General features: G+C 43.2%; 1 protein-coding gene across 3 annotated transcripts in view; it reads right to left on the reverse strand.

Moving 5' to 3' along the window:
- Window positions 1–26,899, reverse strand: part of LOC143299451 (regulator of G-protein signaling loco-like) — a 107,116-nt gene that overhangs the window by 70,117 nt on the left and 10,100 nt on the right. For all 3 annotated transcript variants that reach the window (XM_076612672.1, XM_076612662.1, XM_076612680.1), the window contains exon 4: window positions 4,442–4,552. In XM_076612672.1, coding sequence (XP_076468787.1) covers window positions 4,442–4,552 — 111 coding nt within the window. The remainder of the gene's footprint in view (window positions 1–4,441; window positions 4,553–26,899) is intronic.

Below are 26,899 nucleotides of genomic sequence, written 5' to 3' on the forward strand. Positions count from 1 at the left end.
ACTACCCTAATATGCATCACTGATCAATGCGCTTTGATATAAGTCACAAATCAATCTCTCAATTCACTGCGCCATATGTATCGCTATTCAATGCGTGCTATCACATATCACTAATGAATGCGCTCTAATATGTATCACCACTCGATGGGACCTTATAAACATCACTATTTAATGTACATAACATGTATCAATATTCGATGCACCCTAATAGGTATCACAATACACCACCTCACATTTCGCTGCTCCCTGGTAAGTATCACTGTTCAATGCCCGCTAATATATGTAACACTATTCAATGCGTCCAATCAAAATAACGTGCCACTATTTTAATACATCCTAATATGTACTACTATCCAAAGCGTCATAATGCGTATGTATCCCTACTCAATGCGCCCAAATATGTATCACTGTTCAATATCTCCCAATACATCGCGCCCTGATATGTATCACTATTCAATGCGACCTATGTAATATGATTCATTACTGAACGCAGCCCCGATATATATATGTGTGTGTGTGTGTGTGTGTGTGTGTGTGTGTGTGTGTGTGTCACAATTAAATGCAGTACGTATAACAATTCAGTAAGCACTAATAATAACAGATCACAGTTAAACAGACCCCGTTATGGCACGCTTCAATGCGCTGTAACATCATATCACAAAGTCGACGCGCCCTAATATGTGTCACAGTTCAACGAGCCTTCATTTATACCGCAATTAAATACGCCATAATTCCGCACCACGCTCCAATCCGCCGAAATACAGTCAACACAATTCAACGCGCCCTAATATGTATCAACATTCAACGAGCCCAAACAACTAATAAAGATCACAATCAGATCCGCGCTAATGCGCCACAATTCAATGTCACAATTCAGCGCGCCCCGATTTTAAAACCACCTCCTCCGTTCACGCAGCCAGCCCCCAATCCGGCGGCCCCTTTGGTACGATCCACGCACTTTAAAAAAAAGCCTGTATTACCACCAGTGTAAACGTACCAAAAAGCGTAAACGATTCCATTCAGCCGACCAGGACTAGGGTTAAAGAACCAATAAAATACCCCCACTGAACAGGGATTCGCAGTAGCGTGTTTCTTTAACAGCAGGCATAAAAAGGCCATAGAATGCCTCATTGACACAGACCTACCTACCACTCGCTAAGATCAACGTCCTTTTTTTTCAGTCGCAAAAGTTAAAGGTTTGAAATAAATAAACATTAAACAGCTTTTCAAAAAACAAAACAAAAAAACCCCAAAAACAAAAAAGTTGACTATAAAAAAAATGGCAGTAATGTGGTCATACTGGCTGAACAAGCAGCTTCTCCCAACAGATTCACCAGAACCGTTTTCTCAAGAACTACTTTGAGGTACGCTCCAAAACGTGGATTTCAATATTTTGAACCTCTCACAACCGCGCTCGTATGTGTGTGTGTGTGTGTGTGTGTGCGTGCGTGCGCGCGGGGGGGGGGGGGGGGGGGGGGGGTAAACAAAACGAGACAGCGAAAAACAACAACAAAATCAAAAACAAAACCCAAAACAAGAACAGTGGTTCTTCGTGTTTTTTTCTTAAAAAAAAAGAAAAGAAAACAAAATAAAATCATTTTGTTTATAGCCCCAGCCGACCACCAAGGCCAATCAGGGCTGCTTTTTTGGGGGGTGGGGAAGGGGGTGGGGGGGTCAGGAAAAAAACAACAACAAACAGTACAAGAGGTCATAGGGCAGACGGAACAAGGATGGCATGGATACACGATCTTCTTTCACAGGAGTTGAACACTGTTCCATCCAGGTTCACAATGTTCTGCGCTCTTCTACCCCCCCCCCCCCCCCCATACACACATGCAGGAAGAGAGAGGGAAGGCATGAGAGGTGGAGAGAGAGACAGAACTCAGAAATGTTTTATTGTAGAAGGCCTTCTGACCCATTACAATGTTGAGCATACACACACCCCACACCCCCTCCCACACCTCCACCTCCACACCCCCTCACACACACACACACTTACGCACGCGCAGACTCGATTTTGTAAAACCGGGCATGCAAACACATGAATCGAAAAATCAAAAAAGGTAAATGCCTTCCATCGTGAGCAAGTCCGCTTTAGCATGTACGTTCGTTGTTTTAAATGTATAACATAACAGAACTTAGGTTGTACCTGTTATCATAATAAAGCAGCGCGACGTTTATTTGAGTGATAAATAAAGCGACCTAGATCATGAAGGAGTTTTGTGTCATGCATTATAAATTCTAAACTTTTGTCAGAGGGATGTTTCGTGTACCAACATGGAATATATTTGTCGCAGATCGTTAAGAGATTTACAGTAAAATAAAGTGTGTTATCTCGTCTTCAATACCAGCGTTACATAGTGGACATTTCAGGTCGTTTGGACTGACGAAAGCAATCTCATCTTATGTGTACGTATATCCGAGGCTCCTATTCTAAACCTTATAAGCACATCTCTTATGTGTTTATTTTTAACTGCTGTAAAGTAAGATTCCAGCGATATGGAATGGATGATTTGAAATTTCGATAAACGCTGAACCTGCTGCTGTTGTGAAGATATCTTGTTCGTGCCAGTTTTGGAGACACACACACACACACACACAGAGAGAGAGAGAGAGAGAGAGAGAGAGAGAGAGAGAGAGGCGGACACAGACACTGTTTTATTGCCACTGACAACACTATCCTTTGGCAAGAGGGACAACGTATGAACAAAAGAATAGCGACGGTTTACAGACAAACTCACACATTGCTAAAAGTAAAAAGAAAATCAAGGACAAACAACATCAACAACAAAATAATAAAATACAACATATTGTTAAGATTAAAAAAAAAAAAAAAAAAGAAAAGAAAAAGAAAAAAGCTCGACCATCCACCTTTCCTCAAAGTCATTCAGAATTAAACTGTGGAACAGACATGATGGCAACAGTGTTGTTTTTTTGTGTTTTTTTTGTTTTTTGTTTTTCAATAAACTATAAGGCTTCCGAAGATAATTTCTTTTTCCGACAATCCCAAGCTAGGGCGATAAATTTCGCAAGTGATCTTATTCACAGAGAGAGGCAGAGAGAGAGAGAGAGAGAGAGAGAGAGAGAGAGAGAAAGAGAACGAACGAACTAACATTTTTATTCAATAAAGGCCGTGGCCCCTCATGAAGGGGATCAGTGAACACAAATTGTCACATTTCAGAACAATTCAGAACAGAAAACATTTGACTAAAAATCTAGCAATGCACATGCACACACAAAAAGCACAATTAATCACATATCAAACTGTTTTACAATGGTTTCATTTGTTGATGACATAAGCAAAGAAAGTGAGAGAGAGAGAGAGAGGCAGACAGACAGAGAGAGGGGGGACAGAGGGGAGACAGAACGAGGCAGAAAAAGAGGGTGAGGGAGAAAGTAGAGAAAGAAGTGGTAGGACAGAGAGAAAGGAGAGAGAGATGAGAGGAAAGGAAAACAGAGAAAGAGAAAGAGAGGCTACATTTATTGACCTCTATAAAAATTATATTTAAAAAAATCCTAAAAGTGAGCAAAACCACGGCGTAATGGGCATTAACTCAGAGAGCGAGAGCAAGAGAAGATAGAGAAAGGGAGGGAGAGGGGGTGGGAGAGAGGGGGGAGAGAGAGGGGGGGAGGGAAGGAGAGAAAGAGAGAGGGAGGGAGAGAGAGAAGGGGGGAGAGAGAGAGGGGGAGAAAGGGAGAGGGAGGAGGAGGAGGAGGAGAAAGAAAGACAGACAGAGAGAGAGAGAGAGAGAGAGAGAGAGAGAGAGAGAGAGAGAGGAGTATGAAGAAAAAAAAAAAGGAAAACGGGTTATAAAGTTATTCCTGTTCCAAAGTCCTACACTACAGATCTGTGACAGTCCCACACAGGCAGACTTTGCTTTCTCACACAGCCGGCCCAGTGTGTGTGCAGTACATACGTAAACCAAACACCACCACCGCCACCACATGCACACATAAGAGACCTTGACTTCTCGACCTTACAGACATGACTCAGGGTGTTTGGGGATGACGCTTTGAGTACGGAGAAGAAAAAAAGAAAAGAAAAAAAAAACCACCTCACAAACACGGCATAAACATATCTCACAAACAGATACAGACCAGCAGGTACATGCACACGCAAGGTCCCAAACACGTGGGGAAGGGGAGGGGGGAGCTGTTTTATAATATATACACACGGGGCCAACATGTGCGAGTACGTACAGCATGCATGCGCGCACACACAAGCGCATGCACAAACACACATACACAGATAAAAAAAAATAAATAAAAAAGAGCAGATGCCTGACATTCGCATAAACTATCAGGCCTTGACTCACACTCACACACATGCATACAAGTACACACACACACACACACACATAGAGTACCCACCTACCCACCCCCCCACACGCGCGCGCGCGCGCACACACACACACACACAGACCCCTACACGCACACTGACCTCATGGGACTGACTGACATTGGCTTTGAGCCTCATGTTGTGGGAACGTCGGAAGGACCCTGTCTTGGTCCACTTCTGGAGCTCCTCGCGATCCGCCCGCTCTTTCTCTCTCTGTGTGGAAAACACACACACACACACACACAGTTAGGAACACAGTGTTCATGTTATATCGTCTGTTCTGCGCCCCCCCCCACCCCCACCCCCGGGGGTGGGGTGTTATCGTTGCTATCATTAATAATTATTGTTATTGTTATCTTCATGACATCATCACTATTATCACTATCATTATTATTGTGTGTGTGGAGTGACGGCCTAGAGGTAACGCGTCCGCCTAGGAAACGAGAGAATTTGAACGCGCTGGTTCGAATCACGGCTCAGCCGCCGGTATTTTCTCCCTCTCCACTAGACCTTGAGTGGTGGTCTGGACGCTAGTCATTCGGATGAGATGATAAACCGAGGTCCCGTGTGCAGCATGCACTTAGCGCACGTAAAAGAACCCACGGCAACAAAAGGGTTGTTCCTGGCACAATTCTGTAGAAAAATCCACTGTGATAGGAAAAACAAATAAAACTGCATGCAGGAATTTTTTTTTTTTTTTTAATGGGTGGCGCTGTATTGTAGCGACGCACTCTCACTGGGGAGAGCAACCCGAATTTCACACAGAGAAATCTGTTGTGATAAAAAGAAATGCAAATACAAATATTATTGTTGTTGCTGCCGCTGTCTCTTTTTTTTTGTGTGTGTGTGTGTGGCGGGGGGGGTGTTGTTTTTTTGTTGTTGTTTTTTTTGGCTGCTGCTTCTGCTGAAAAGAATACAATAAAATAAGAATGCCCGGTTATCCAGTTATCAAGCCCAGAAAGATACCCCCTCCCTCCCCCCACCAAAAAAACAAAACAACAACAAAACACACATACATACACTCGCGATCTCTTTCACACACACACACACACACCAATACTTGAAGACATACGGGTATGGATGGACTAGCACGGCAGAAAACAATATAGCAAAGTGACGACAGAAGGTGGGGGGATACTGAGGGCCTTCAGGTTAAAACAACAAAAAAATGTATACATTACACACACACACACACAACCATTTCTTTAACCCTTGTTTGTTCTTGAGAGGTCTGGGGAAAGCACTCTCTACTCTTCAACAGCTGCTTTTGAACAGCGAATCAAGGACAGAAAAAACCCAAAAAAAACACGAAGAAAATGCGCGTAAGTGCGCATGTGTGTGCGCGCGCGTGTGCATGTGCGCGTGCGTGCGTGTGTGTGCACGCGCGCGTGAGTATGTGTGTGTGTAAGAGAGAGAGAGGGGGGTAAGAGAGAGAGAGTGTGTGAATGTGTGTGTGTGTGTGCGTGTGTGTGTGAGAGAGACAGAGAGATACGGATACGGATGTTTTATTCATATAAAGGACATTGCCCCCCATGAAGGGGTACAATACATAAACAAGCACAGCCACTGAAGAAAATCATGAAGTTGCAACAGATCTGAAATGCAATGCCTTGTACAAGTATATTGACAAATTCCTTATGACGCTTTCTTTTTCAGATGCTAGAAGTAGACTTAAACGAAACTCACTGGGATATCTATAAAAAGCAGGTGGGATATATCGTACTCTCAAACTGGTTAAAGCAGGAGAACATAAAACAAAATGCAACTCATCTTCATTTCCACTTTTGCACAACGGACACATTAAATCAACTGCATAATGTTTCCAGTAACGATAATAATGCTGAGAAATTTCTGAAATACCAAAACGAAATCCTGTCATAATAAATTTTAAGTGTCTAAGTTCATACGCAGGTAAATCTTAACGTGTAACGGAGAGAGAGAGAGAGAGAGAGAGAGAGAGAGAGAGAGAGAGAGAGAGAGAGAGAGAGTGTGTGTGTGTGTGTGTGAATGTGTGTGTGTGTGTGTGTGTGTGTGTGTGTGTGTGTGTGTGTGGCTTCTTTGTCACCAGTTTTTCAACGATTTCTCGATCCCGATGGCTTTTTGATCGTCTGACTGTTTACACTTCCAGTCAAAGACGGGGTTTCCTTTCGAAAAGACAACATTTACGTAACATACACTGCACGCGAACAGTTTGCTCACCCAGGTCAACTTTTATGGAATCTTTTTCTAAAGAATTGGTCGGGTTTCTCTGCACTTCAAATCGTTTCCTTTGAATACGTCTTTGGGTGTGTGTGTGTGTGTGTGTGTGTGTGTGTGTGTGTGTGTGTGTGTGCGTGTGCGCGCGCTAGAATGTTTACGTCCATGTATGTGCGCGTACTTATTTTCTCTCTCTCTCTCTCTCTCTCTCTCTCTCTCTCTCTCTCCACCTCTCATGCCTTCTCTATACACATATATCTCAGTTTATATAATTATAATGTCATTCCTTTGTCTTTTGATATTCAATACTTTACAATAATACTGTGTTTTTGTTATCTGTGGTAGCAAAGATTTTTTAATAGGCATAATAATAATAACAATAATAATAATACATAGTTTTTCTATGGCGCGATATCCGGCACCAGTGCAGCTCAAAGCGCCTTACACCATCCAGCTGACTATAAACATACCTTAAAAAAAACATATCAACCGCTATCTGACAATGGAAAACATCCAGTGTGTTCATATGAATGAAAAAGCACACTCAAGATATGAATCAGATTATAAAAGCTATGAAGTAAATAAGGCTTAGATTAAAACAAAATGCATTGCATAGAACACACACACACACGCACACATACACACACGCGCGCGCGCGCACACACACACACACACATATAGATAGATATATATGTCCCTCCCTTACAGACACACACACACTCTCACACACAGACACACACGCTGAAATTAAATATCAACTGCACTAAAAACAAAATTCCATAAGCATGCAATATGCGCGATATGCGTGTACGTGTGCGCGTGCGCTTGCCCATTCACACGCTTATATGCGCATGCTCGAAAAAGAAAAAAAAAAGAAGTAAATTTGAGCAGTCACTGACTGGGCAAATTACAATGTAAATAGGAGGAGTTTATCAGCTAAACTAACATAGGAACACAACAATATAAACAATCATACCTTTGAATTGGTTATAACTGAGAAAATGAAAGTCAGACTGCACCGATATCAATTTGGTGATTTTTTTTTTGTTTTTTTCAATGTTCAACAATATTTCGAGAACTTAATAAATGTATACAAAGACAGCTGTTAAAAATAACCGATATTCCGCGGAAATATGGTCTCACACACACACACAGCAACACACACACACACACATATACACACACCGTCTAATACCACTTAAAGTGGAAGACGTTAAACTGAAGACTACTAATACACGCACACACACACACGCATGCACGCACGCACGCACGTACACACACACACACACACACATGCGCGCGCGCACACTCGCATACCTTGTACAGACGATACACCCGCCACACATTGCTGCGACTCATCGACAGGTTCAACATGCCGAGTCGTGCATCGGCACTGCAGTCGTCGGCACACACACCCCCACACATGCATGCACACCTTTTGTCTTCTCACAACGCCACCCCCCACCCCACACACACCCTCACACACAGCTACAAGGTGTTAGAGCGTGCGCACCGATCCACACACGCTAAACCACATCAGCTACACACACAAAAAATCGATCCGGGGACCCCACTGTCACACAACAAATACAACCCCCTTGCTCTTCTCAACAGTCTGTAGACCGCAACGACAAACTCTCCTTTCCTCTTCCCCCAAGTCTCAACACGTTCCCGTTAAAGTTGTGGAGGGGCCCCGGGCCCCACCCCCGGATTATGATTACTTCTCCAGCAGTCCTCGTCATAATGCATAACCCATTATTTCACTGCCACCCGCTTTGCTTCCACCCCGTGAGGGACGAAAGGCATATTAGGGGGGCGGGGGGGGAGGGTTAAAACAGAAAATCATAATCTCGTTAAGTCCCGCCCAGGCGAAAAATGTTATTACCGATCTGACAATGTTAGTCACATCACAGACAAAAGAATATAAAAAAAATTAAAAAAAACCTAGACGAAGAAACTGCATGAATAGTTGCTTTATCGTTGTTGTTGTTGGTGGTGGTGGTGGTGATTTTTTTTTCCCACTCCGCGCAAAAACCTCATGCACCATTCCAACGCACCACCGATAGTCAGAATGTCTGGAGGAAGACGGAGTTATAGAACTTTATCGAGCGCTTCAACCAAGGGGTAGTAAGTAGGGTGGGAGAGAGAGAGAGAGAGAGAGAGAGAGAGGAGGGGTGGTGGGGGACAGAGTGGACTATGAAATCAATCATGCACACGCCGTATACGATAATATAGCGGGAACCTGACCGACTCCAAACCTCTGCTATACAGACAGCTTCCCCCCCGCCCCCTTAAGCCTCTCCTCCCAGGACTCAGTACTAGCCTCTCTGTCTAAGGCAGTGGCTGCAATGTAATTTAAGCGGCACAAGGAAAGGTATTGAGCACGGAGATCAGCCGTCTACAGTCACACAAAAAGCCGGGGGCTTTCCGCCTATTCACTGGCATAGTCCACGCTGATCAAGTTTTTCTTCTCCTCCCCCCCGCTCCCCCACCCCGCCGTTTATGCGGAAAGAGGCCCTCCCTAATCTCCATACAGACCGACACACACACACACACACACATATATATATATATATATATATATACATATATATATATCCACTCGTGGAACGCTATAAAAGTGGCAATGTCAAAAGGTTTTTGGCTGGTAAAGCTAAATACGTCAGGAGCTTGTTATTAACGTGAATATCGTCAGGCGACACGGTTCGTTTTATGCGCGTTAAAGAGCTTACGACCACAAAACAATGTGTTGTCCCAAATATACACGCACGCGCACGCACGCGCGCGCGCGAAAAACAAGCCATGTTCGATGAGAAGTGAACGGGTCAAAGTCACCCTGTTACTCTTCCACTTGTCCCGTTTTATGACTGAACCACTGTCAGTTTCTTGGCGTCCATCCAGGACAAAAATCAAAATGCCTCCAATACGTGTGTGTGTGTGTGTGTGTGTGTGTGTGTGTGTGTGTGTGTGTGTGTGTGTGTGTGTGTGTGTTCGTGGGTGCGTGCGTGCATGTGAAAGGAGGAGGGGGTATGGGGGTTTCAACAACACTTTATTCAAAACGTGTCACAACAAATCACAATCATAGAAAACCATGACAACAAAATTTTGTACAAACTCTGTTCTGGTTATATATAAATCCTAAATATGCACTTAGCACTAAGGAGAGTGGTGTGAGGGGTGGGGGGAGGGGTAAGGGGGAGGGGAGGGGGAGGGTTGAGAAATACATGTCACAGTGTGCAAAGAGTCACCTTCACATCCACCCATTTTCCCCTCCTCCTACCCCACCCCTTCTCCCTTCCTACACATCATCTCCCGGGACTCGCAAAGACAACTTCCAACGACAAAGAGAATTTATTGCCTCCAAGTTCAAAGAGCGATAAAAGGTCATGGTCAGGCCGACCCCAAACTTCCACCTCCCCTCCACCCGAAATTCCTCACCCCCCCCCCCCCCGCCCCCCAACTTCCTTTGTCTTGGATCAATCAGCTGGCCGCAGTGGCGGTGTCCAGTTCTTTGTGACGACATGGACTGCTCTGGTCTAAGAATAGGATTCAGATCATTGCGTGGAATGCAACGCTACGCGGCGTGACGTGCGGAATGCCGATGCTGAAGTACAAGGCGTGTGCCCCTGTCGTTTGTTCCGACGACCGACTCTACTCCCCGGGTACTGGGAGATTTCTGTTTCAGTTTCGTAATGAGGCATCACTGGGTTCGGACAAACCCATATACGCTACACCACATCAGCTAGGCACATGCCTGACCAGCAGCGTAACCCAACACACTTTCGTCAGGCCTTGAGTGCAGTGCATATATATTTGTGTACCTGTCTGAGTGGATTTCTTCTACAGAATTTAGCCAGAGGATAACACTCTCGTTGCCATGGGTTCTTTATGAGTGCGCTAAGAGCGTGCTGCACACTGAAACTTGGTTTATCGTCTCACCGTAATGACTAGACGCTGAGTTTGATTTTCCAGTCAAAACTTGGGCGGGAGCGGGATTCGAACCCAGACCACCCCCGAAAGCGGAGTATGGCTGCCTACATTGCGGGGTAAAAACAGTCATACACGTAAAAGCCCACTCGTGTATATACGAGTGAACGTGGGAGTTGCAGCCCACGAACAAAGAAGAAGAAGAAGAAGAACCCAGACCCTCACGGATTTTGAATAGTGGCAGATGAGCTCTTAACCGTTCTGCTGCTTCCTCCCACTGGGAGAGTTCTATGCTTATGAGATCTCTGACCTAACCGCCACTGCTTCGTCTATGCTCTTGTCTTCTGTCCACCTGCGTCCTCCACAAACACATGTTTGTCTTCACACATGTAGGTCAGTTTCAGTTTCAGTAGCTCAAGGAGGCGTCACTGCGTTCGGCCAAATCCATATACGCTACACCACATCTGCCAAGCAGATGCCCGACCAGCACCGTAACCCAACGCGCTTAGTCAGGCCTTGAGGGGAAAAAAAGAGATAAATACATTAAAAAAAACAAACAACCAAACTACTACTACTAATATTCATATGTATAAGGCGCAAAAACTTAATGAAGTCAACTATAAGCGTACAAAAAAAAAAAAAAAGGAAAAAAAAAAGGTGGTGTTCACTTTCCAGTCTGTTATTATTGTTGTTACTATATTAGTATTAGTATTATCATTAATATTATTATTATTGATGTTGTCAGTGGTAGTTGCGGTAATAGTAGTTTGTTTTTTTGGTGTTTTTGTTGTCGTTTTTCTTGTTTAGTTTGGTTTTGTCTTGCACTTAACCTTCTTTTCATTATCAAATAATGTACGTATTTTCGCCATTGCGTTTGTGTATTGCTTGTTACATATGAACGAGCACGATATAAGCTCAGGCTTGTTGTTGCTCAAGTCTTCTTAATTAAAGGCTGTATTTCACCTTGTTTCTTGATATTAAAAATGTTTAAACCAAATAAATAAATAATAATATAATTTAAATAAAATAAAATAAATAAATAATAATAATAATAATGAAAATAAAATAAATAAATAAATGTAGGTGAGCGGCGCCTTAGTGTCTCCGACAGGGAGAAATTTATGTAAATGCGATCTGTGGTCAGATCAGACCATGTATCATATCCAGAACACCTTCTTACCCGCTGCCTTTTAGGCATAAATCCGCTTCAACGAAATCACATCTGAACTCAAAGGTTTATCGATCCATTTACTAGTTTCCGTCATGAATACAAGTTCTGTTTTTCATTTCGTGTCTGAGCATCAGTTCTCGGGGATCAAAACCGGCGGAAACATGTTCCACATTATTCATTCTCAATGGCGATTCAGAATGCGACGAAAGCATTCCGTAAGCGCCACTATTTTTCTCTTCTCTACAGTGTTCTAACACACACACACACACACACACACACACACACACAGACAGAGAGACATATATATATGTATATATCAATACATCTGTTTTCTTTCAGTTTTCTCAGATACTGCCAAAGGGCCCTCAGATTTTTTGCATGTGACTCAGTCCACAAGCTTACGCAGTGCGTGCTCTCAGTCTCACGTAGATACTGTGGCCCGTTGTAGGTGAGGAATACTGCCGTCTGATTTTCAAAAGCAGTCTACTATAACCGCTGTGTCATATGCAAACTTGGGCTGTCAAGTTGTCTTATATTAAGAGTTTATTAAGTACTTGCCCGGTCGAAGAGCAAAGCAATAATTCCGTCTCCAATCCACGAAAACTACAGACCTCCGCGAGCATACCAAAGGATTCGTTTAAAGCTACACCAACGTGACCACGACTTGTATTATTATTATTATTATTATCATCATCATTATAAATTTCAATCCATACTTATTCCTGTCCTTTTTCTTTTCTTTTTAAATGGTGGTGGTGGTGGTGTGTGTGTGTGCGTGTATGCGTGAGTGGGCGTGCAAGTGTGTATAAAATCATATATGTATGTGTGGTGGGGGTGGAGTGGGGTGGGCGAGGGGTTGTTTGAATGTGTGTGTGTGTGTGTGTGTGTGTGTGTGTGTGTGTGTGTGTGTGTGTGTGTGTGTGTGTTCGACAAAATGTGCTGAGTGCACCATGTTATCTATGGATTTACTGCACGTTGCGAGGAAACGTATTCAACCTTCACTGCAATAATCCTTTTAACAAAAACCGATTCGCTGAAGGCCAACAGACGTATTTTTGGCAAATCTTTTTAAACACACACACACACACACAAACACACAGAGTGACACACACACACAGTCTCTCTCTCTCTCTCTCTCTTCCAAGTCTCAAGCATGGCATATACCTCGATATTCATTCACCGCTGATACAAAACCCCGGTGTAGGTTACCAACCATTGGTTAGGTTCTCGTTAAGCGTGATTGTCGATAAACACGCACGTTCTCTAGTCGCCAATTTCCTTCTGTACTGCCATGTGGCGACCTTGCCCAAATGCACAGCGCAGGATTCACACAATCACGCTTAATTCGACGTACCCATGTCTGGTTCTTCCCACGGACAAATAAAGGTGGTACGGAAAAAATCGTGTTCACAGACACTGGTGACGATGTATTCGCGACTTCTTAACGGGGCCAAATGAACCAACCTTCACTGAGAGAGAGAGAGAGAGAGAGAGAGAGAGAGAGAGTTTGTGTGTGTGTGTGTGTGTGTGTGTGTGTGTGTGTGTGTGTGTGTGTGTGCGCGCGCGCGCGCGCATGCAGAGTGAGGTCTGTGTGATAAGAGGCAAGAATGAAATTAGTAAACGATTAGACCGCTGGAGAGTTCCGTGCTTACATGACTCATAGAGGCGCGTCACATAACGTGCTCTCAAAGTTGATTAACTCTCCCAAGCTGAGAGCAATAATGGTGATCGATATAGGCAGAACTACCGACGGGCGAAATAGCCGAATGGTTAAAGCGTTGGACTTTCAATCTGAGGGTCCCGGGTTCGAATCTCTGTGACGGCGCCTGGTGGGTAAAGAGTGGAGATTTTTCCGATCTCCCAGGTCAACATATGTGCAGACCTGCTAGTGCCTGAACCCCCTTCGTGTGTATACTCAAGCAAAAGATCAAATACGCACGTTAAAGATCCTGTAATCCATGTCAGCGTTCGGTGGGTTACGGAAACAAGTACATACCCAGCATGCACACCCCCGAAAGCGGAGTATGGCTGCCGACATGGCGGGGTAAAAACGGTCATACACGTAAAAGCCCACTCGTGTATATACGAGTGAACGTGGGAGTTGCAGCCTATGAACAAAGAAGAAGTAGAAGATAGGCAGAACGTGCGAAACCGTTTTTCGACTTATTACTTCATACTTTGGCTGTCTTATTGTGTAAAACGATGGCACTTAATTGTACAGTGTTTGGTTTTAACAATGGAAGCCATCAACTGAAGAAATGGAGGTCAGCACATGTTTGCTGCTTTTGTCCATGTAGACCGCCTTTGGCACTGTTCGCCATTTCGCGAAACGCATCCGCAAGATCCAAGACAGCCTCGGAACTCGCCAGCGGTTTATTATACCTGACCTAAGTTATTCTCAGCTACCTTTTCGGGCACAACTACAATCAATAAACAAAAAAACGAAAGTGTTTTCAGATGGATAACAACAAGTTAACACATTATATCTACACGTGAGGGGAAAACTGGCAACACTGTGCCTAACCTTGTTGAAAAATAAAAATTAAAAAAATTCAAGCAGAGAAACTATCAGTGTTGCATAGTTATGAGGAACAAATCGAAGTCTGGAAATGGCAAAGCTTTAGTGGGACATTTTCCTACCTGCCTTAACACAACACACACACACAAACAAAATCATAACCACGGTAATTGACGAAAAAATTACCAAAAACAACAACAAAACCTGCAAATGGGTCGTACTTCACGGACACGTTTTAAACTGGCTAAACAACAAGCACACGTCTAAAGAAGAACAAAAGCAAACAAGCATACCAATTCCGCTTGAGGTGTTATCGGCGCCATGACTTCTCCTTTTCTGCAGCCAAGTCTCTTTCGTGTTTTCGGCAAAAACTGACAACACAGTTAACTCCACATCCAATGTGAGACTGTGGTCGAGTGTGGATTCGCCCAACTTACTTTGGGATGCGTGATACAGTCCTATATTCAACGCGAGGCTCACTTCTAGTCTGATCCGTTCCACACTACTTGCCAAGAGCTGTTGTCCAACACACTGGTACGTCCTCAATGGAAACGCGCAAAAAATTCTTCGCTGTCGCTTTGAAGACGGCGGCATCAACGCCACTGCTTATCCAGAGCCAGGGTGACGTTTTCGCAGAAATCCATTTTCATTCGTCGAGAAAATACATCCCGTTGTTTCATTGGTGCGAACTGTCAGCCAGCTTCTTTCGTTTTGTCGAAAACACGCATCTTTCACTGGTCCGTAAAACGAAGGACTGAACCGCACGTGCAACGCAGCTGCTGTCCACCAACGCACATGGGCTCAAGAGGATTTTATGACGGTCCCCTTATCTCTTTGAGGACGGCGGCGTCGAGGTCTCTGCTTGCTTCACGGACCTCACTCACACCGCGCTGGGACGCAAACAGCGGCACATCAAAGGGTCTGCTCACCCCCCACCCCCCCTCCGCCATCCCACCCCCCCATGTATACACCATGCAACTCGCATGCCTAGCATGCCAGCAGGATGTTATATTACCGCAATCCTCATGGCTTCTTCGCCCGGTTCGCCTATTCGTACTCCCTCTCTCAAAATACAACACAATACGAATAATACGCGCGCGCGACAATCCAGATATAGATGAGCATTGAGTTTCATGTAATGCGCTCATATTCCACTAACAGCCTCTACGAACACTTGTGATTCTTATCTGGTCTCGAGAAAGGGATAAATATGACTTAATCAAAAGGTCGAGTATACAGCAAAAAATTGACCTTTATAATTAGAACTAAAATGAACAGGCCGTTCAAGCTCAACCCCGCGAAAGGAACTACAGTTGTCTGCATGCTGCATGTTGGGTTAAAACTTAGATCAGCCAATCTGCAGACTTCATCAAGGATCATTTTGAGGATTTCTGTTTCAGTCTGAACCACACTATATTAACTCCACAGCTACAGCGACATGCAAAAGTATAAGAAGTCTGCCATTTTTCTAACCATCTCTCGGTCTGATTTCAGACTATCATAGTCTGAAGAACCCTCTTGTTCTTACCAATAATTAGCTATCCTTTCACATGCTTATGAAGACACACGCACGTACACACACACACACACACGCACACACACACCGACCACATGCCCTCCGCATAAATCAATGTGCCCGCACAGACACATTCAGATGACTAGCCACTGTTCTAAACTTTAAACCTCAATTAAAAAAAAAAAAATTTAAAAAAGTCATAGTGTGCCAGCCGTGTCATCTACCCCCCCCCCCTTCCCTCCCCATCCCGTCACCCCCCCCCCCTCCCCCCCCCCCCCCCCCTTCTTATCTCCCTCCCTGCTCCGTCCAGTCCAAAGTCTAGCCTTTGAGGTCGCGCCGACACCGTCCCAAACCCCTACTCTCCTCACCCCCACCCCCTCCCACCCCTCTGTCTTGGTCGGCTGCTTTGTCACTTGCCGTAGTGATGGCATAACCAGCTAACCGACACGGCATGGTCAAGTGTAATAATAATATTAATAATAAAAAGAAAAAAAAAAGCACTTTTCAAACTTTGTCGTTTTGGCCTGTCTGAGGGGACGTATTTTACTTTGTAAGGGGAGACATCCCTGATTCTATTTTTTGATGAGTGTGGAAGACATACACAGAGGGAGGAGTCGAGTCACACACTGAGAGAGAGAGAGAGAGAGAGAGAGAGAGAGAGAGAGAGAGACACAGAGAGAGAGAGAGACAGAGACAGAGAGAGAGACAGAGACAGAGAGAGAGAGAGACACACAGACACAGACACACAGAGAGAGAGAGAGAATACCGTGTGTCTGTAGAGATACATACATACAGACAGACAGAGATACACGGGCGGAAACAAAAGAAATTCGGGCTTCACATATCGACTCAAACAGACAAAGCCGACAGGAACCCCCCCCCCCCCTTTCCTCCCCCCTCTCCATCTCCCTACCCACCCACCCCCCCAACCCTCCCCACGCTCCCCACCCCCCTCCTTCGCACAGTGGATAAAAGGTAAACGTGATGACACTGGGCCGAAGCCGTCAGAACGTTGACACACCTTCACCGAGTCACGCAGCAGGCCAACTTCTGGGAATTCGAACTCATTATCTTCGGAAATCTAGCATGACCGTCTTCCTTTCTGTCTGTCTGTCTGAATGAGTGAGAGAGAGAGAGAGAGGGGGAGAGAATCAGAGGGAGGGGGAGGGAAAGAGAGAGAGAGACAGACAGACAGACAGACAGAAGGATGAAGAGACAGAAGGAGCGACAAAGAGAGGGAGAGGGAGAAAGAGAGAGAGGTGTGGAGAGAGAGAGAGGCGAAAAGAAAGAAAGACATAGACACGACGAGAGATGGACATCGTAAGAGAGAGAGACAGAGACAGACAGACAGACAGACAGATGAAAAGAGAGAAACAACGAGAGACAAAGTGGGGGACAGGGAGAGAGAGAGGGGTGGTGGGGGGCGGGGGGGGGGGGTGGGGGGTGGTGGTGGTGGAGATAGAGGCGAAAAGAGAAGAAAGACAGAGTCACAACAAGAGATAGACAGACAGAGAGATGAAAAGAGAAGAGAGACACAACGAGAGACAAAGAGAGGGAGAGGGAGAGAGAGAGAGAGAGAGAGAGAGAGAGAGAGAGAGAGAGAGAGAGAGGCGAAAAGAGAGAAAGACACAACGTGAGATGGGCATCGTAAGAGAGAGAGACAGAGACAGACAGATGAAAAGAGAGACACAACGAGAGACAAAGAGGGGGACAGGGAGAGAGAGAGAGGGAGATAGCGGAGAAAAGAGAAGACAGACATAGACACAACGAGAGATAAGCATGGTAAGAGAGAGAGAGAGAGACAGACAGACAGACAGAGATATGAAAAGAGAGACACAACGAGAGACAAGGAGAGGGAGATGGAGGGTGGGAGGGAGGGAGGGAGGGAGGGAGGGAGAGAGAGAGAGAGAGAGACAGATGAAAAGAGAGAAACAACGAGAGACAAAGAGAAGGAGAGACAGAGACAGAGAGAGGCACAGAGAGGGACAGAGAGGTGAGATTGTGAACGAGACCCACATCGCTGGTTGGTTTAAAAAAAAATCGCACCCTTTCCCTAATGATCCGTTCCCGAAGACACCAAGAGGAACGCTTCACAACACCCATCTGAAAACAACTCGCGACTGCTCGCACAGCAACGAGGCAACTTTCACAGGCTGTCACGACGTGGACACGCACACCTCTTTCAACTCCGTGTACCCGGGGTTCAAATCCCACTGAATACTCCCAGTCCCATTCACCATCACCATGGACACTCTGTCTCCACGCAGGTGGGAACTGCTCTGCAGGATGCGGCCAACACAGTGAGCCAAGAGCTGCTCACCGAAAAAAAACGAGATCCCTTACACTGGCCACCTTCAGTCACAGGTGAAACTATTCAATGAGTCAAATAATTTCCCCTAATTTTATTTTTCTCTCTCTCTCTTTCCAAAGGGGTGGGGTGGGGTGGGGGTTGGAAACCTGAAGGCATTTAGGAACTACAATGTTGATACCTGATTGGACGATTCCTGAGACGGAGCTCAACGATTCGCTTCGGACATCGGACAACAGATAGGTTCGGCGACTCCGTTGTTCAACTTCAAGAGCCCGATATCCACTATACAGCATGGCTAATTTCACCAAATCCGTCCCTCCTATTAAAGTGAATGATACTTCAGCTGGACCTCCAAATGACGAAAGTTCAGACGGTTCTACACAAAACACCACCGGAAAGACGCCCTGAGGTTGAATCACGTCTGTCAGGCCCTCGAAGTGTTGGCACTGGGGCCAAGGCAACGTCTGAGTGGCCTCGAGATCTCCACCAATACAGACCAGATGCGAAAAACGAACAAAGAACCCAAAACAGCAGGCGTCCGTCACCACGACCCGATGATGTCCGCGAGGCTTGAGAACCAAACCCGGTCACTCGTTACGGACTGTTCGTTTCAGAACAACTGGGTCACGTGGAACCCACAGGATTTCTTATTTTATTTTAAAGACGAATATATACGTTTTATAATATCAAATGTTGATTAAACTTTCCATGGTGATAATTTTTACGAAACAAATAAGCCTGCAGCCTTACCAACCGTTTCGGTTTCGTTTTCACAACTGTTGCAGTGACACTGATGACGCGGTACACATCGCCTTTACATGCGCGTCACGCCCCAATGTCTCGCCCGAGGCGATAAACTCTGAAGTGCTCAGCAGCACTTCGAGGGGAGTTAAGTACTTTGACACCTTTCCGCAAGGTCCCTTTCGAGTGAACAGGGGCCTGGGAAGAAGAAGAAGCTTGTGCGAGGTGGGGGAGTGTGAAGCTGGTTGGAAATCACGCAAGCGAATCGTGTTGGACCCCCTAAAACCAAACAGTCGTCGCCAGTTCTGTCTCTGGCGACCATCTGCATTAGTCAATTCGATTCCCACACAGCAACGAATCGGTAAAAATATTGACTAAGTTCGTACCATGTGTTGTGTTTCTATTTGGGGCTGTTGATAAAACACCCCAGCATTGATGTCACTGGCGATTGAAAAATTGTTGACTGTTCGGAGTTCCCGAATTTATGCGGACCTATGGGGAATGCGAAATAAGAAGAAACGTTGAAGTTCGGGAAACAATAATAACGATTTGGGCTGTGACCTCACAAACGGTAGCACGTGCTGCGAGGTAATGGTGGTCGGCAAGAAAGGGCGGAAGACCATCCCAAAAACTGACAGCAGGTAACGTGAAAAGCAGTGTTGCTTTCCTTCTTTGTTACGAATTGCTGCAGGGCTGCCTGTTAAATCAATCAGGTGAAATGATAACAGTTGATTATTTTACACCTGTACTTTAAGTACACTTTTGTTTATAGGTTCCACAGCAGTTCGGCATGTTTCAATATTTCATACACTTTTACTTTAGATATTTCATACACGTCAGAAGTAAGACCTATGGGCACAGATCGTTTTCTTTTCAATCGCCAAAGACATGGAACAAGCTCCCTGATAACCTCATCATTCTGATTCCGTCGCATCTTTAAAACTCGTCTCGAAACTCACCTTTTCCCTCAGCAATAAGTTCAACTGTGGCGGGTCCACTTCCTTTGTGTTAGCTGTGCTTGACTATGTGTGTATACATATGTATGTGTACACGACTACATGCATGTATATGAATGTGTATTGTGTGTGCGTGTGTTTATGTAAGTTTGTGCCTGCCTATGTGTGTGTATGTGTTAGGGTAGCTGTTATATACACATGTATGCTAAAATGTATGTATGCAGTGTGTGTGTGTGTGTGTGTGTGTGTGTGTGTGTAGTCACATTTTGGTGTGTGTATGTAACATTGATGTAATGTTTTATGTAACAAAAGTATTTTTGTAAAGCACCCAGAGCAGATTTCTGGATAGTGTGCTATTTTAGTATCCATTATTATTATTGTACACATGCATAGCTCAGGTCATTTGTGCAGGTCCCAGGTTCTTGGCTATACTGCATGTTTGAACATTTATTTGCCAGAGTTGGAACAAATTTCTTTCAGTTTCCGTTCAATATTCTCATCAATCCTGTTACTACAGTGAACTCAATGGGGCTGCCATATTCAAAAACTCATGTTCATAGTTTACAGATGAATTGCTTGATTTCATTAGCTTCTCACACCTGGCCTACACACTTTAATTTTCATAATTTCATGATATGTTTCACTGAAATTGTGTTTTCGCACCAAAAGGAAACTAACAAATGATTTGATCAACACTACAACTGGGTTTAATTGATTATTAATTACTCTTTAGTAATCTTGACTATGTATCTTTTTCCTACTTTATGTTTGGATTTTTTTTTTCAATACCGTTGCTTTTGACATGCTTTTACCATGCAATCAACTTGGCTATAAAAAGAATATTTTAAAAATGTAATGCCCCCATCAAAAACAAACAAAATCTGGAACAATACATTAACTGAACCAGTAAACAATGACTGATGTCTGACTGAATGCCAGGAAACAAATGATAAGTGCCTAAAAGCAGCTGTCAGTAGACTCCAACAAGGCAGGCAGCCTGTTGTGTAATTGTGAAGCTCTTAAGAGTTTGGTCTCTGACTGAAGACAGGTGTTACATATGTATCAATAATAATTATCTGTAGAGTTCGTTCTCTGACTGAAGACAGGTGTTACATAGGTATCAATAATAATTATCTGTAGAGTTAGTTCTCTGACTGAAGACAGGTGTTACATAGGTATCAATAATAATTATCTGTAGAGTCTGGTCTCTGACTGAAGACAGGTGTTACACAGGTATCAATAATAATTATCTGTAGAGTTTGGTCTCTGACTGAAGACAGGTGTTACATACGTATCAATAATAATTATCTGTTGAGTCTGGTCTCTGACTGAAGACAGGTGTTACATACGTATCAATAATAATTATCTGTTGAGTCTGGTCTCTGACTGAAGACAGGTGTTACACATGTATCAATAATAATTATCTGTAGAGTCTGGTCTCTGACTGAAGACAGGTGTTACACATGTATCAATAATAATTATCTGTAGAGTTAGGTCTCTGACTGAAGACAGGTGTTACATAGGTATCAATAATAATTATCTGTAGAGTTTGGTCTCTGACTGAAGACAGGTGTTACACATGTATCAATAATAATTATCTGTAGAGTTTGGTCTCGGACATAAGGCAGGTGTTACATAGGTATCAATAATAATTATCTGTAGAGTTTGGTCTCTGACTGAAGACAGGTGTTACACATGTATCAATAATAATTATCTGTGGAGTTAGTTCTCTGACTGAAGACAGGTGTTACATAGGTATCAATAATAATTATCTGTAGAGTTTGGTCTCTGACTGAAGACAGGTGTTACATATGTATCAATAATAATTATCTGTAGAGTTTGGTCTCAGACTGAAGACAGGTGTTACACATGTATCAATAATAATTATCTGTAGAGTTAGGTCTCTGATTGAAGACAGGTGTTACATAGATATCAATAATAATTATCTGTTGAGTCTGGTCTCTGACTGAAGACAGGTGTTACATATGTATCAATAATAATTATCTGTAGAGTTTGGCCCCGGACTGAAGACAGGTGTTACACATGTATCAATAATAATTATCTGTAGAGTTAGGTCTCTGATTGAAGACAGGTGTTACATAGATATCAATAATAATTATCTGTAGAGTCTGGTCTCTGAAGACAGGTGTTACATAGGTATCAATAATAATTATCTGTAGAGTTAGTTCTCTGACTGAAGACAGGTGTTACATAGGTATCAATAATAATTATCTGTAGAGTCTGGTCTCTGACTGAAGACAGGTGTTACATAGGTATCAATAATAATTATCTGTAGAGTTTGGTCTCGGACTGAAGACAGGTGTTACACATATATCAATAATAATTATCTGTAGAGTTTGGTCTCTGACTGAAGACAGGTGTTACATAGGTATCAATAATAATTATCTGTAGAGTTAGTTCTCTGACTGAAGACAGGTGTTACATAGGTATCAATAATAATTATCTGTAGAGTTAGTTCTCTGACTGAAGACAGGTGTTACACATGTATCAATAATAATTACCTGTAGAGTTTGGACTCTGACTGAAGACAGGTGTTGCATATGTATCAATAATGAATAATAATTATCTATAGAGTTTGGTCTGTGACCGAAGATGGATGCCATACAAGTCTCAATAATAATAAATAATAATGATGATCTGGGCCCAGGGAGTCTGGGCCTGGTGTTTGGATTACTGTACTGTCTGTGTGACTGAAGAAAAAGAAAGCAGGAAGGGAAGGGAGGGACTGAAGTCGGAATACAACGTGAGGACAGGACAGTAAGACTGTAGTCTAGTGTGTAATATTTTTTATCATCTGCAGGGCAAGTGGCATTCACTTGAATGCACAGTGTGACACAACAGCAACACACACACACACACACACACTGTTGGAGCCTGGAATAGATCTACCCAAATCCAGCTCTGACTCGCTTCAATGGGTGGGTCAAACTGACCTTAAAACTGGCATAGCCTTTTTCTCGTAGATCATCTATTCACTGTTACCTTTGCTGTATACGTCTATTACATGTAATCACAATCACAATGTTCTGAATGAATATATACATATCTATACCTTTATCTATTCTGTGTGTGTGTATGTGTGTGCGCGTGTGTGGTATAACTGTACTGATCACAATGTACAATTCAATAAGTATGGTGTAGCACTAGCAGTGTGTATGTGCGTGTGTCACTATGTGTGTATGTGTCACTAGGGGTGTGTGTGTGTGTGTGTGTGTGTGTGTGTGTGTGTGTGTGTGTGTGCGCGCGCACACATACACTCATGCAGGTGTGCACATGCATGTAGGTGTGTGTATGAGTACGAATAAGTACATGTGCACACCCATGCAAATGTACACAGGCAGGTATGCGTGTATGTTTGTTTTGATTTTCGGAGGAAAAAAATGTTGAAGACAGACTGTGACCACCTGTTCACATTGCTTTATCAACTTGTGCTCTGTTCAATCACACTGCTCCAGGTAGTCACTCAAGTGGAGAGTTGACCGAGTGATTACGCGTCCACCTAAGAAGTGAGAGAATCTAAACACACTGGTTCGGATCCCACAGTCGCCAGTATTTTCTCCCCCTCCACCAGATATGAGTGGTGGTCTGGACACTAGTCATTCGGATGAGAATAAACCGAGGTCCCGTGTGCAGCATGCACTTAGCACATGTAAAAGAACCCATGGCAACAAAAGGATTGTCCCTGACAAAATTCTGTAGGAAATCCACTTCAACAGAAAAACAAATAAAACTGCTGTCAGAAAAAAAAGGTGGCACTCTGAGTGTAACAACACACTTTCCCTGGGGAGAGCAACCCGAATTTCACACAGAGAAATCTATTGTGACAAAAGAGTAATACATTATGATACAATACAATATGCACACACTGGACATAACCGTATATATATCTGATTATGAATTCATCACTAACACAATAACAGAAATTTTAGAAGCCTCCAATTCCAGTTTTATCTTTGACTGCATCAACTTTTATTTCTTAACGAGTCTGTAATATACAAACTTGGTGCTGGAATAAGTATTCTTCTTCTTCTTCTTCTGCGTTCGTGGGCTGCAACTCCCATGTTCACTCCTATGTACACAAGTGGGCTTTTACGTGTATGACCGTTTTGTTTATTTACCCCACCATGTAGGCATTGGGGTGTGCATGCTGGGTATGTTCTTGTTTTCATAACCCACCGAACGCTGACATGGATTACAGGATCTTTAACGTGCGTATTTGATCTTCTGCTTGCATATACACACGAAGGGGGTTCAGGCACTAGCAGGTCTGCACATATGTTGACCTGGGAGATCGGAAAAATCTCCACCCTTTACCCACCAGGCGCCGTCACCGTGATTTGAACCTGGGACCCTCAGAGTGACAGTCCAACGCTTTAGCCACTCGGCTATTGCGCCCGTCACTGGAATAAGTATGAGAATGAAGTACGTAACTTCTAAAGAGGTGTGTGTAAAGCTGAACTATAAGTTACTGTTCCTGAGGACCTTTTTTGTTTTTATTTATATATTTATTGATTTCATTTTATTTTTTTGGTACCAATTACTTAGTTTTGAGTCAACTTAATTGCATTGACCAAAATATGACATCTGATAGGAGTGAGACAGGCTTTCAGTTTGTGTGAAATTGTGGCTTTACCTCCATATATACAGATTTCCACTTAAACATGTGAAGTTACCACTTTCCAGATTTCCTTTCAGACTGATATCGGAATACAATCAAAATCTGACCGTGTTTCTCCTCTCCTTCAGTCTCTCCACTGGTTGCCTGTTTCTGATCGAATAGACTATAAGCTATCCACTCTGACCTTTTCTGCAGTCAACGGATCTGGCCTCAAGTATCTTTCTGAACTCATCCATATCTATACCCCGTCTCGCCAGCTCCGTTCTTCCTCTGATACTCGACTTCTCAGGATACCTCACGTTAGAAGTAAGACCTATGGACACAGATCGTTTTCTTTTCAATCGCCAAAGACGTGGAACAAGCTCCCTGATAACCTCCGTCATTCTGATTCCCTCGCATCTTTTAAATCTCGTCTCAAAACTCACCTTTTCCCTCAGCAATAAGTTCAATTGTGGCAGGTCCACTTCCTTTGCGTTAACTGTGCTTGACTATGTGTGTATACATATGTATGTGTACATAACTACATGCATGAATATGAATGTGTATTGTGTGTGCGTGTGTTTATGAAAGTTAGTGCCTGCCTATGTGTGCGTATGTGTTAGGGTAGCTGTTAGATACACATGTATGTTAAAATGCATGTGTGTGTGTGTGTGTGTGTGTGTGTGTGTAGTCACATTTTGGTGTGTGTATGTAACATAGATATGATGTATTATGTTAACAAAAGCGTTTTTGTAAAGCACCTAGAGCAGATTTCTGGATAGTGTGCTATATAAGTATCCATTATTATTATTATTATCATTACAATCAGCAGAATCTCATGCAGCAGTGGAGCGGTGGCCTAGTGGTAGTGCCTTTGACTTGGAAGCAAGTGTCCACAGGTTCCAGTCCAATATATGATTGTTTCTCTCCCCTCCAGACCTTGAGCGGTGGTCTGGGTACTAGTCATACGGATGAGACCATAAACCAAGGTCCCGTGTGCTGCATGCACTAAGCACAAGTTAATGAGTTGTCTCTGGTAATAGAAAAAATCCACTTTGATAGCAAAAAAAAGTAAAAACTGCACACAGAAAAAAAAGAAAAACAATATGGGTAGCACTGCACTATGGCAATGCGTTCTCTCCAGGGAGAGCAGCCAGAATTGCACACAGCGAAATCTGTTGTGACAAAAAGTAAACAAATTACGTAAAACATTAATTGACGAATTGGTGAGCAGGATTCTGGTGAGATACAGGAACAACGCTGCATTTTTATTGCAAGTTGCACTGACGCTGACAAGGAAAGGCCTAAATCCTGTCCTGGAATTCAAAGGCCAGACAAGATATGCTGCTCTGAAATTTGTTCTACTTCCAGCTATCTTTTTTTTCCTGGATAAAATGTGCAACTATTAAATTACCTCCCTTGCCGATTTAAAATTTTTTTTTTTTTTTTTTTAAATAAAAAGTAAATTGACAAAATGTATTCAATGCAATTGTAATCATGACAGCTGTTAAATAAATTTATGTAAAACAAAACACCCCATATCTTAAAATGTGTATTTATTTTCAGGATATTAAATTTAAAGGGTTAATTAAAGGGGCATAAAACAATTTCCTTTTTGAGTAATAAAGAGCAGTCCAGATGTTGGTATCAATATCTTATGGTCTAGCATTTAATAGTAAATTGTCAGTTCTCCAAAAACAAATAATGCTTTGCAGTCTCTGTCTGACTGTCCATCTCTTTAGTAGGATAGACGCAGGAAGCATGAACCACAGCTGCATAAAAACTGAGGCAGATATTTCAATACGTATCAGTTCCCAGAAGACTGTTCCCACCAAACAAAGGAATGCAATCCAGCAACTGATAAATGCTTATGAACACCTTACAGTTGGAACGCATGTGTTTGTTATATATATTACACCATGCTAGAATTCTGATTTTTTAGCAAGTAATTGATATTTCTGTCATCTTATCACAATAATGAAACAGGAGTCTTTTAAAAATTACATTATCATCTTAACTCTCTTGACAAACATAAATCATAAGTCATACATCCTCACCCTTTTTAAATGCTTAATCTGGAAGAAAAACCAAGACAAGCGTCACTCCCAACTTGAAATGACAGGAAAGGGCAGAGAAAGAAGGCAGAGTACTGTTGACATACAATGGTGGACCAAAAACAAACCACTCTCTCAGCACACTAGAGTTGATCTCTACTGTGTACTAGAAAAGGCCGACTCCTGTCAAAAAAGGAAGAATTCCTACACAAACAGACTTAAGAGTTTGCTGTCTTTTTTTTTTTTTGCTTTGTTTTTTGCGATATGAACATTTTGCGTAACTGGTGGTAGGGGTAGTATGTTGACATGTGAAAAATGAGGTGATTTTTGGGGTGGCTTTTGTGTCCATGCTCTTCCACACAAGGTTGGGATATTTTTATCATCCAAAGAATATGTAGATTATCTATATCCCAGTCTTCCTTTTGTTAACTTTTCAATTTTTATGCTATGCCAGTTCTTAAAGTGCCAGTACACTTACACACACACACACACTATGAAACACACACTGTCACACACACACACACACACTGACACGTACACAAACTGACACAC

Source organism: Babylonia areolata, chromosome 2 (genome assembly GCF_041734735.1).
Source record: "Babylonia areolata isolate BAREFJ2019XMU chromosome 2, ASM4173473v1, whole genome shotgun sequence".
Classification (NCBI taxonomy): domain Eukaryota; kingdom Metazoa; phylum Mollusca; class Gastropoda; order Neogastropoda; family Buccinidae; genus Babylonia; species Babylonia areolata.